At 41.9% G+C, this 12,652-nt stretch overlaps 1 protein-coding gene across 7 annotated transcripts in view; it reads right to left on the bottom strand.

Moving 5' to 3' along the window:
• The window catches only part of HOMER1 (homer scaffold protein 1), an 82,657-nt gene extending 71,216 nt beyond the window's left edge, over positions 1–11,441 (bottom strand). For 2 of the 7 annotated variants that reach the window (XM_075270203.1, XM_075270262.1), the window contains exons 1-3: positions 11,259–11,441; positions 10,115–10,363; positions 7,931–8,500 (exon numbers count right to left, since the gene is read on the bottom strand). In XM_075270203.1, coding sequence (XP_075126304.1) covers positions 7,931–7,935 — 5 coding nt within the window. In that variant the 5' untranslated portion in view covers positions 7,936–8,500; positions 10,115–10,363; positions 11,259–11,441. Of the gene's footprint in view, positions 1–7,930; positions 8,501–10,114; positions 10,364–10,662; positions 10,688–10,783; positions 10,985–11,258 lie in introns of those variants that run through there. The other 5 variants (XM_075270224.1, XM_075270214.1, XM_075270233.1 and 2 more) reach the window with 5 other exon arrangements.
• Positions 11,442–12,652: the final 1,211 nt, after the last annotated feature.

The raw sequence follows: 12,652 nt of genomic DNA, 5'->3' as shown, positions 1-12,652 counted from the left end.
CAGGGGGGAGGGAGGAGGGGCTAAGTGCATGGGAGCGAGTCTGTGTATCTAGCTATTCCTGTGTAGGGGGGTAGTTTACACTTTGGGGGGAAGGGGCCGCCAATACAGACCCGGCATCCGCTGTAATAGAGAAGCGGATGCCAGGGAGGGTTAGATGCCAGGGCCTGCGACATCGCTACGCTCCTGCCCTGCATGAAGCCAGCAGCGGCAGGAGCGATGCTGCTATTCCGGAGGGGATGGGGGCGGAGGAGCAGAATAGCAGCATCGCTCCTGCCGCTGCTGGCTTCATGCAGGGCAAGAGCGTAGCGATGTCGCAGGCACCTGTGCCAGCATCTAACCCTCCCCGGAATCCGCCTTTCTATTACAGCAGATGCTGGGTCTGTATTGGCATTGTGAAGGCTGGGGAACTGACTGGTCTCACCATCTATTCGCTGTACGTCTGATGCCTAGCTGCATCGGGAGCGCGCCACGCAGGGCCAACGGCATAGAAGCGACGTCATCTTGCCGCTGGCTTTGCATATGTAACCCCGCCCACCAATGACGCAACAAAGCAGGAAGAAAGAAGATTTTACAGCAGCGAAGACTGGTGAGTATGCGACGTGAGAATACCCCTTTAACTAAATGTCAATAGAACCATTTGTGGCAGAACCAGATGACCATCTATTGTCCTGGGAATGAAGAGTGAGCCTGTTGGATTCGTCATGTCAATTCCTTAGGTCCCATGTAGCAGGCCGCAGCCAAAAAGCACTGCAGGAAAAACCGCAGCGGAAACGCATTGCAGTTTTTCCCACAGCACTTTTCACAGAACGTCCATACCGAGTTTTTGTCTGCGGGCTTTCTGTTTCCGTTACACCTATATGGAAAACGCCAATGTTTCCATAGGTGTAATTAATATGTTGCGATTTACAAAAAAGCAAGTGTTTTTGAAATCGCAGCATTTCCACTGCAGATTTTTTTTTTTTTTTTTAGCCAGAATCCCATCCACATTGCAGATTGTGAGTTTTCGTGCTACCTGGGTCCCGTGGCCTTAATATGTCTGATTGTTGCTTACTCCACTCTCCCTATTCAGAAAACATGCATACTTGGCCGAAAATAGGGTCTGAGCAAAACCATGTCCCATTTGTTTGTTAAATCTTCTGATGTGTCTTTTTCTTAGAAGACTGGTTGCCTTGTGGCTAGTTCTTAAAGGTAAGGATTGTTCAATAGGTATTTACAACTGATGTCTGGCTTCAGTTTATTACCCTCTTTCTATGCCTACACATGCACACTCGGTCATGGTAAATCCTTCATTACTTTTGTTCAATTATCACCATTAATACTACAATACTATAGACTAATATATAGTAGTCTCTCACTTTACTATAATTTGAAGCACAAAAAGTAACACAAACTTTCTATAAGAATATACCAAAATATACAAAAATTCAAAGACGCTAAGAAAAGCTTTACAAGTCTTGGAAGGCTTATGGCAACCATAATTATTGCGTTGTATTCAATGGCACTTGAGGAGTAAAAATTTGCAATTCAGCCCTACCATACATCCAGGCCCCAGTATGCCTAATTCTAACACCTATGTCTTTTCCATAGAGAACAGACAGAATAGCCAAATACATGAATTACTTTTCAGATTCCTAGCATATGAATTGGCTCTTGTGATCACATAAAAACCCGAGTACTACTATAGTCAGCCCCATACTACAGGAAATGTATTACCTGTGAAATCAATGAAGGAGGGAGGTGAAACTGTGACTTCCAATTGCATGACTCCAGCGTTGTGACAATGCCGAAACCCCCAGTCCATCATCATCTGCTGGATTAGGTAAATCAAGGACAATCCCTTTAAGTAGCCCCACAGGGTTGGGTCCCTAAAAGTGTATTAGATCCATGATAGTCTGAGAAGTGTTATTGCCCATCTTTATTTTGGGGTAATCTGCCTTTCCCAAAAGTGCATGTTCAGATGTCTTGGCCAGTGACTTATCGAGGGCCTGTAGATATTTGGGGTTTTCTGTCACTGGGTATTGCTTCATGGCTCCCTCTGGGTGCATTGCCATTCTACTGTGGCTCTTACTGGAAGTAGATCACTATTTCCTCTCCATCTATAATCTGAGAACAGAAGAATAATTTGGGACTCCAGGGTCCCAATACATAATCTGTAATGGTCCCCCTACTTACCTTGTGCCATTTACAATAGTGATATATTTTATGTGGCAGAGAGACCTTTGGGACCCCTCAGAGTTCAGGGACCAGTAGTGACTGCTATTGCTGCACCCCCTACAGCTATGCCCTTGTCTGACAGGCTGAACCATAGTTTCATGTTGGGTTCCCCCATATACTGAAGCATTGTTCAGTCTGGGAGACATCTGCGTGTAGTTATGGTGTGACGTCATATATAAAAATGCTTTTGCGCAAATTAGAGAATTAAGGTTGCAGTTGGTGAATTGTACCAAGGTACATACCTATAACTCCGTCCTGGCAGACACATAGGATGCCGCTGATCACAACTTTAGATACTGGTATATGGTGGTCTCTGACAACTACATGAAAGTGGCTGAGTGCTTGTGAGTACCAACCCGGGTCTCGGGGAGATCAACAGGAGCAACCCTTGAGTAAGGACTATACTGGTTTAATATCACAGTATACAAAAGGTCTAAGCAGCATTCCAGGCCTTTCTTCATAGGCCCTGCCTGCCCTTGCCCTAGACAGACAACAAAATCTGCACACATAAAGAGTGAGGAAATCTAGGACTTTTTAGTGATGTGGACCGGACTAGTACTTCTGCCGAAAAGCTGCTTATAGCTGTTATTTACCCCTGTATGTTATAAAGTGTATTTAGAAGCAAAGCTACACGACTACACGGTGCGGGTCTTATAGACTGTACTGAATCTGTGCCCTGGATCCAAGGTTCTGGCCTGACTGATCTGGTATTGTAAGATACAAGAACCACTTTTGGGAAAGAAAGAGCGAAAGTCTCCAGATACTTTATAAACCACAGTCTGCAGCAGGTTTCTGGTTTTCAGAATATACTATGAGACACTTCGGAGACATGAGGTTCCTCCATTTATTACATGACGTCTTCAGTTTTCATTGAAAATATGGATTTAAGTCTATATGGAGTTATACAAGTATTTTATACATACTTCTCCCTCTATTAATGTGTTTTTATGTATGTTTTAAGCTGGCCATGCACTTTAGATGTATGAGAACTCTTGTTTCGCCAACAGCTATTCTTCCTGCCCCACATATACAAGCGGGCTTAGCTCGGCCAAATGGGTATGTGCTCTGAATAGTAGAGGGAATAAGTGACTGCTAGACACCCGACAATTCCTTCACCCAATACCTCGTATTAGAGAACTGTTTGGACAACTTCTTACACCCTAAATGGGTGGCGGGTTCTGTTAAAATCGGCCGATTCACTTGTCAATGATCTTCTGTGTATGGCAACCTTTAGACTCAGTTCGCGTCACATTTGCTGTATACTGTCATTGTATATTTGAGTAAAATTTCCTGACCTATCTATATCTTTATTGGAAGAGGAGTACTGGAGGTGATGATATTGCCCCCAAATAGCCCTGATCTCAACATGATCCAGTCTGTCTGGGGTTACATGAAGAGACAGAAGGATTGGAGTAAGCCTATATCCGTAGAAGATCTGTGCTTAGTTCTCAAGATGTTTGGAACAATCTCACTGCCGAGTCCCTTTAAAAACTGTCTGCAAGTACCGAGAAGAACTAATCGAAGGCAAAATAAATTATTAACAATTAAATTTTTTTAAAGCGTTCTAACTTTGTAATATTTTTTCCACGCCTGCCTAGAACGTTTGCATCTATCTATCTATCTATCTATCTATCTATCCATCTATCTATCTATCTTATACATATAGCTCCATGTCCAATGAACACCCCCCCCCCATACCATGTGAACTGAGCCTCATTTAGAAATTTGTCATTGAAATGTCTTGTGTCACTCCTACATACTGATAATAACCGTAGAAAAAAAATAGTAAAGTGCACAAAGCACAAAAATAACTATGGCACAATGAGACCAATTGGAAATGGCTGGAAATTACCCTCTAGCCAGACCGGTGGACAACTGAACAGTTTTTGTTTTTTTTTATAAATAGGAGAAATCAATAGGTGACTAACAAAATGAAAAGCAACCTTGTTCTAAAAGGCAGCACAATAGCAGCAGCGAGAATAAAAGCAAAGGGTAATACATGCACAGGTACAATGCCAATGCATTCATATGCAGATAGTATGCCGCGCTGTAAATGAGTTTAAGTAGCTATATAGTAACCTGTATAGTCATTCAGAGACAATCATCTCCTACCAGACAAGCAGTAACAGATTTAAGCACCAGGACACCACTTTGGTAGTGGGTGGTATAAAGGTATGCGCAGGCAGATGTAAAGGTGTCCCACCGAATATAACACTTCTTCTCCTCGAATTGCAATAAGCATGTGGCACAGCAATGGGCAGCTTTGTTTTTCAGAGCTGTCTTCCTAGTGTGCCATTCACAATGCTGTGCAATCTCACATGGAAGGAGAGAGAAAATAACAAAAACTCAGAACACACTTTGGCACGCTCTGGTTTAAGAGCTGAGACTTTCCATTTTTCACATCGGTGGGAAAGGCTACGACAGAGAACAAAAACGGACAGGTAATATGGGCTTGCTTAGTTTTATTGCATTCAACTAGCATTGTGTGGTTTAGACACTTAGGCCTGGTTCACATCTGCATTCGGTATTCAGTTTGGGGAGTTTACATGGGGACCCCCCAAACGGAATACCAAACACATTGACAAGCGGTGAGCAATGAAAGCCTATAGTAGACTATAGAAAGCCTATGACAGACTATAATGGTGTCCATGTGTTTTTCGCACAGTCTCCACACAAGTCATGCGGAAAGGAAAGTAGTTCATGAAGTTCTTTTCTCTCTGCATGTTCCATGCGGACACCATGCAGAAAACACACAGACCCCATTATAGTCTATGGTGTCCGTGTGCTTTCATTGCTCACCACTTGTCAATGCGTTCGGTATTCCGTTTGGGGGGGTCCCCATACGGACATCCCAAATGGAATACCGAACGTAGATGTGAACCAGGCCTTAGTCCTTAAGATACAGACCCCAACTAATCTAACATTTATTACCTCTCCAATGGGTAGGTGATAAATGCTTCTGGCTGGAATAACTCTTTAACGGAGCAGGGGGGAGATATTGGGGAGCTATTTCTTGACTGGTATTTTTTAGAGTTAACTTTACACCCCAGTATTTCCTGTGTTGGAGAATCATCTACGTGGCTACCAGACTGGCCTAAGCGTGACAGCTAAGCCAGCCCCCTCCAGACATACTGGCACATGAAACACTCTTCCGTGTCAAGCACATACAGGCAGTGGATCAGCAAGAACCCAGGAATCGAGGGGATAGCTGAAGACTTGGGTACCCAGCATATATTATTATATTTATAAATTACATCAGAAAATGCGTCACCAGATAAAGACCCATTTTTTTTAATATAATGTTTTATGGTCAAAATATTTTTTTTTACAAATTTTTGGTCTGTGTGTTTTTTTTTTTTTTTTTTTTTTTATTTTTATTTCCAAGTTATTTATATTTAAAACAAATTCTATAAAATCATGCAGTTCTATTTCTGGCTACTAAGCCGAATTATATGCAGACACTTTCTTGTTTGTTTTTTTTTTTGCAGGAGCTTTTTGTTGCAGTAGTCACCTCACTTATTTGCACACGGACAATCAAATATGGAATAAGACGCAGATCCACCAGTCACAATAGGCGATTTCACATCTTATCTACGCCCCTCTATGTACAGGTTACAGAGCAAGACTAGAAATAACTGCTACAGAAATCAGACAGATCAGCTCCAGACCATTGGGTCTATGGTCCATGGTCCATCACCAGGAACAGAAAATAACAAACTTTTTAGGTTTGGTGGCAAGAGTTGGAACTGCAAGATGTTTAGGCTTTTTTTAAAAAAAAATGTAGAAAACATGGAAAATTATAAACAACATTCACAATAATTTAACCTAAAATCCTGTCTAAAACAATAGATCAATTCCTGGCGACACATTCCCTTTAAGCATTTTTTTTAAAATGGACAACCCCTTTAAGATTGTTAGCGTAAGATATACAGATGTGAAATGTCACAAATCTCCTAGAATATGCTGTTAACTAACTCCTGTCTAGTTGTGCACCACAATATAACACAACCCTGGTTACAAAGCCACATCACCATTGTGCAGTAATAAATGGAGACATTTGCTGTATATATCCTGACATTGACATGGGCTATTCTGTTATGAGCTGCATACACTAGAAGCACGTTGCATGGAGGACTCTTCTGCCAGACATACACTATCTCCTCCAGTTCTAATAACATAACTGTGTCTGAGAGCTGTACAAGCGTATCCTGTACATGTGCTTTTATTTATCATCTCACAACAGACCAGATGGCTTCCTACCCAGGACTAACATCAGGTAACTGTCAGACAAATATGGACCAATATCATGAAGCTGTGAGCTGCTCACTATTGTAACCTGTCAATATTGTACTTCATAAAAGGCTCGTTGTTGGAGTGCCCTGGCTGATGATCATATGCCAATAAATAAGGTCCCTTACTATTCTATAGCTTCCCTCTAACAGCAGAACAACCTTTGTTGTCTTATGAAGCCAGCTGACCATCCGATCACCATCGGTCTGACTTCTCCAACCCTTGTTGTTGTCAGAGGAAGTCATGGCCAGGCACACCTGCAAGTGTCTTTTCCAGTTTCATCTCCTTACTTTACGTAGAAGCATAAATGGTTTATAGTGGGCCCTGTTGTTCGGAGAAAATCATTGTACCCTGACATCTACATCATTAGATGTATTCACAGGCTGTTTATCCATAGATTATGTACCCCCACTTAGACTGTGCCATAGGCATCTGCCTATTCTGCCTACCCCAGGCTCCTGAAAACAAAACAAGTATTAGATATATTTCACTGGTTTCACGTCAGCAAACAGCACAACTATAAATGGAATAGTCATGCTAATGCTCTCTGTTAGCAGCCATTTATGGGTGTCATGATATTATTTCCAAAAACATCCTCCAGATCACTTATTTCTTTCTTGTATCTCCAATTCTGAGACCCTTATAAATATGACATATGTATGCATGCATGGTATTGGCAGCTCTTTTTCTATGTTGCCCTTATATATGCTGTCTATGATGGGTTTATTGCACCGTTAATATCTGTACTTGTCTGGTAACAATCCGACACTCATGGTTGCAATGAATAGCAGATATCTCGTGGCCGTCCCGTCACTTATTTAACTCTTTAACTACAGATGATTCATTTTCAAGAGCTGTCACCATACATGAAACAACCTTAAGTTCTCCTACATAACTTGTCATCTCTACACAACGTCCAAATCTGATGAGGATTTCCATTGCTATTACCAAACATTATCTTTATATCAGGTCTTTACCTGTGATATATATGAGTGATGTTTCATTGAACTAAACAGATATAAAAACCAAATAAACTAAATAGACATAAAACTTAAGCAGGTGAGCAGTTAACCAGGTAAAGGTACACGGCACCCTGAACCTACAAACCTTAGTGGTGTCCTGCTGCTTTAATAAGGCAAGGTATTTTATTAGAAGAGACGGCACATCAATCACTCTTAAGCGTTCTATGTATTTGTGGCAGACAATAAATCTAATACATTATATCAGTTTCCTACTATTAGCTATGCCTTAGTGTCTCTTAAGTAGCAGGTGTGCTGATTTATGGAACATTTAAGTTGCTAAGACCTGTAAACATCTTATAAAGAAGTCTTGGCTATGAATCATATGGATGTCTAGACTGAAGTACTGAATGTCAAGGTCATCAATTAAAGTCATGCACTAGATACAATAATAGATAGACACTTACCCCATTTTGCCCAGAAAAGATTTTGCACTGAAGTGATGTAAAGAACCTTTATACTGTTTCTTCCTGTAACATTAGCACTGCTCCGCCTCTCTTGAATGCGATTTGATCTCTTATACGGTCAACCTCTTCTAACTTGTGTCACTCATCAGAGTAACTCAGATACATGAAGTGTCTGGCTTTTAAATCCAAGGATAATTCCAAAACCGAAGGAGAAAACAAATGAAAGGAGCGAGAAGTTTTTTTTTTTTTTTTTCCTTATAACTTACTGTAGTAAAAAATAACAATTGTATATTAAAAAAAGTATATCCAACAAAATAAGCGCGCATTCATGTGCCTTCTTCTCCCAGAGTCTTGTAGTTTCAGGCAACACTAGGAAGCCAGCCCAATGCTTATTCCAATCATGTCCTTCTTGACAAAGATCCGCTTCCCACGCTCCTCTTCCCACACACACAGACATATATACAGTATGCACCAGTGTGACCAATAACTGCAGACCTCCCAAGTCTCCTTCCTGTGCTAGAACCAAGTCTCTTCTTCCTCCTGGGACTTCTCTGCAGGATGGATCCAGTACTATGTAACACAATGAAAAAGTATCAGGAGGCAACGCTATGTGATAACAGGAAGATACCATAGCTAGAGAGATAGATGGGAAAGCCATATAGTACGACAGATACTATGACAGACAGGCCATGTATTTTAGGTAGATAGTAAAACAGACATACCATATATTTCTAGGGATATACTGTAGTAAGACAGACAAAACATATACCTTTAGATAGACAATAAGAGAGACAGACATGTCATATGTTTCTAGATAGATAGCAAGACAGATAAGTCACACACATAGATAGATAGATAGATAGATAGATAGATAGATAGATAGATAGATAGATTAAAAACAGATCATAGATGAAGATACACAAATAGATAGATAAATAGGTACATGAACTACATATTTTTGGATAAGTACAACACTGATAGGTAGATAGAATATAGATAATACACCCATTGAAATATATAGGTTAAATATTTATCTATTCTATATAGCTAGAATATAGATAGATAACTCACATATATCTACATAGCTAGAACACAGATAGATAGATAGATAGATAGATAGATAGATAGATAGATAGACTGACTACATATTTCTGGATACATAGACACAGAAAGGTAGAAAAATATAGATCATAGATTAATTGAAATAAATAGATAGATAAATGGACATAGATAAATGGACATAGATGGATGGATAGATAGATTGATAGATGGATAGACAGGCAAATAGATAAAATATAAGCTAAAGACAAATTATATATACAGCTACAGATAGATAAAACATATGTCATAGAGCAACTGAAACAAACGTACTATATGTTTGTAGATAGATAGCTAGATAGAACATAGGCTATATAGATCAATAGATTAGAGCTAAAAGGACAAATAGGTAAGATATATAGATAGATAGTTAGGAATATAGATAGGAAGATAGATGATAGAGAGATAGATAGATAGATAGATAGATAGATAGATAGATAGATAGATAGAACACAGGCTATAAATCAATAGACTGGAATTAAAAAGATAGATAGGTAAGATAGATAGGTAGATAGATAGATAGATAGATAGATAGAAGATAGATAGATAGATAGATAGATAGATAGATAGATAGATAGAAGATAGATCAGCACTGCTTCTGCACATTCATGAAGCACAGATAGCATCATAAGTATATATATGTGATAAGTAAATATTCTTAGCAGATGGGTTATAGGACTGGTCCAGCACTGCAGCAGGAAGCCTCCATTATACTGCTGTATATTCATGGAGATGATATTATGTAACATGAAGTCAAACTATTTTAATGTAGATTATATTCTGGGTGACTTCTTTAAATAATGAATCTTCTTGGAGGAGCAGGATGAAGAAGGAGTAGACCATGAAGCAAAGACCCAGGTGACATCTAGCGCCAGGTTAGGAGAGATTGGCATGAGAAAACTCTTTCCATACCTGACTAGGGACTAAGGTGCGGGTTCCTATAGCAGAGCTGATGGCTCTATTATACTGCTGCATATGCCTGGAGATTATCTGATGTATCATGAAGTCATAGAGATAGTGCATTGAATGAAGGGGTTAATGGATGCGATAAATAATAAATAGTGATTAAAGTTGAGGGGTGACTACCTGTGTGGAACCCGAGGTGCTGGATCCTAGCCGAGCAGCAGCGCTGGAGGGTCGGGGATGACAGAATGTGACATTGCAGGGGCTGCAGACGCTTCTCCTCCAGAGCAGAGCTCGCACAGGCGGCGCCTTCAGCACCATGGACAGCAGCAGCAGTGGGCGATCGCTGGCAGCAGAGGGAGCAGCTTGTGTGCGGCCATCAGCAGGGCACAGCAAGCAGCCATCCTTCAGCTGGTGGCACCGAGCATGTCTCTGTAACACACACACAGTGACAGGAGGGTAACGGGGACGTGGGGAGGAGACAGCAGCTATAATAACCCCAGATTGCAAGGACAGCGCCGCCCTCAGCAGCTGATTCAGGCCTGCACCTCTAATCCACAGGCATGCTATTGTACTGCTGCTGGCATCGCTCACTCAGCCTGGTTTCCACCTTCCTTTGCCCTTGCATTTGATTCCTTGCCAGCTGGGTTACAAAGGGTTACATGCACCAGTCTCTGTCATAGCATTGCACATTATCCTCCTTGGCTAGGAAACCATGATAAGCATCTTACCTTATGCATGCTGGCATCTGAGCCTACAGACATACCCACTGCCTGGCTCCTCTGCAGGAAAAGCTACAGACATATGCAACTCTGCCTACTAGCTATGTAGAATCCACTGGCAGCCACTCACCTCATATTGCAAGTGAAGGCCCCAGATAAGAGCTGCTGGATGTGCATATTGCACGTATCAGGCTGTGTGCACACTCCCCCATCTGTCACAATAGCGTTATAGCACATGCACTATTTCTGTGTCAGTACAGTAGGAGGAGGATGCTGCATTGAATGACTCTATGGAGTGTGAGACACTAATGCACAATCCTAGGTGTGTGTGTGTGTGTGCAAGCATGCATATTGCCTAGTGTGCGCATATCCTGCCTATTGCACTGTGAAGGTAGGTGTATGGATGCAGCTAATGCATGAGTGCAGTGCTTGTGTCAGTATAGCACTTATATACAATCCATACACAGTGTAGCACTGCAGCTTTAGTAGCGTTGCCTATGTATGTGCATAGAAATACATGTATATACAGTGCACAGTGTCCTATACAAGGCTGTGCACACATCTGCTGCACCACATACACACAAGCCAATGATGGCAGCACTGACCGCCTGATGATCCCGGTTACCGAGGCTCTGAGGCTGGGATGCGGGCCTGGCCGGTGCCGTGAGTCTGCTCAGACCTTCTCTCCATCCCTCTGCTCTGGAGACATTTAAATAAGCAACGTCATCCCGTTCTCCCCTCCGCATTGACGTCACTCCCGTGTGGGGGATGACGTCAAAGTGCTCAGCGCAGCCGGAAGCGGTTTCTAAATAAGGGGCGAAGGGAGAGGCAGAGAGCTGGGGGATGGAGGAGGGGGACAGGAGGGAGGCGAGTGAGGACCCTGGGATAACGCTTTGTTGTGCTGCTCACCAAAAATAGATGTGTGAGGAGACATGATGCAGCTGAACTTTAGTAAGAAATAACAGCAACACTGTGTAATCCATCCCCATGCCACCCAAACACATCCTCACCATCATCAGCCCCCTCCCCACTCACACAGCTGGCTGGACTGCACACTATCTGTCAATACATCCTATATATACAGTATCTATCTATCTATCTATCTATCTATCTATCTATCTATCTATCTATCTATCTATCTATCTATCTGGCTGGACTGCACACTATCTGGCTATATATCCTATATGTACAGTATCTATCTATCTATCTATCTATCTATCTATCTATCTATTTATCTATCTCTATCCCCATGCCACCCAAACACATCCTCACCATCATCAGCCCCCTCCCCACTCACACAGCTGGCTGGACTGCACACTATCTGGCTATACATCCTATATATACAGTATCTATCTATCTATCTATCTATCTATCTATCTATCAGTGGCGTAACTAGGAATGGCGGGGCCCCGTGGCGAACTTTTGACATGGGGCCCCCCCGACACCGAAGATCTCGACCGAGTCCCTCCTACGCATTCCTGCGCGCTCTATTATGTCCCATAGTGGCCCCTGCACACAGTATTATGTCCCTTAGTGGCCCCTGCACACAGTATTATGTCCCTTAGTGGCCCCTGCACACAGTATTATGTCCCTTAGTGGCCCCTGCACACAGTATTATACCCAATAGTGGCCCCTGCACACAGTATTATACCCAATAGTGGCCCCCTGCACACAGTATTATGTCCCTTAGTGGCCCCTACAGGACTAAATACTGTCACCGCTGACCGCTATACCAGGACAAATTGTGGATAAAAAAAAATCTGGTCCTGTGCATTACAATTTAGTAACTCCATGTGCCTCATATTAATAGCAGTTAACCCCATCATCTCCCTCACATTAACCCCTGTCTGCCTCACCATAAGAGTTACTGATATGTGAGAGACATGGAGGTAATAATAAAGTATCTTCATTACTATTACCCCCAAATGTCTCACATATCAGTAACTCTTATGGTGAGACAAAGAGGGGTTAATGTGAGGGAGATGATAGGGTTAACTGC

The sequence above is a fragment of the Leptodactylus fuscus genome, chromosome 1 (assembly GCF_031893055.1).
Source record: "Leptodactylus fuscus isolate aLepFus1 chromosome 1, aLepFus1.hap2, whole genome shotgun sequence".
Taxonomy (NCBI): Eukaryota; Metazoa; Chordata; class Amphibia; order Anura; family Leptodactylidae; genus Leptodactylus; species Leptodactylus fuscus.
Note: the sequence above shows the minus strand (reverse complement) of the source record. Positions and strands in the feature narration are given on the sequence as shown.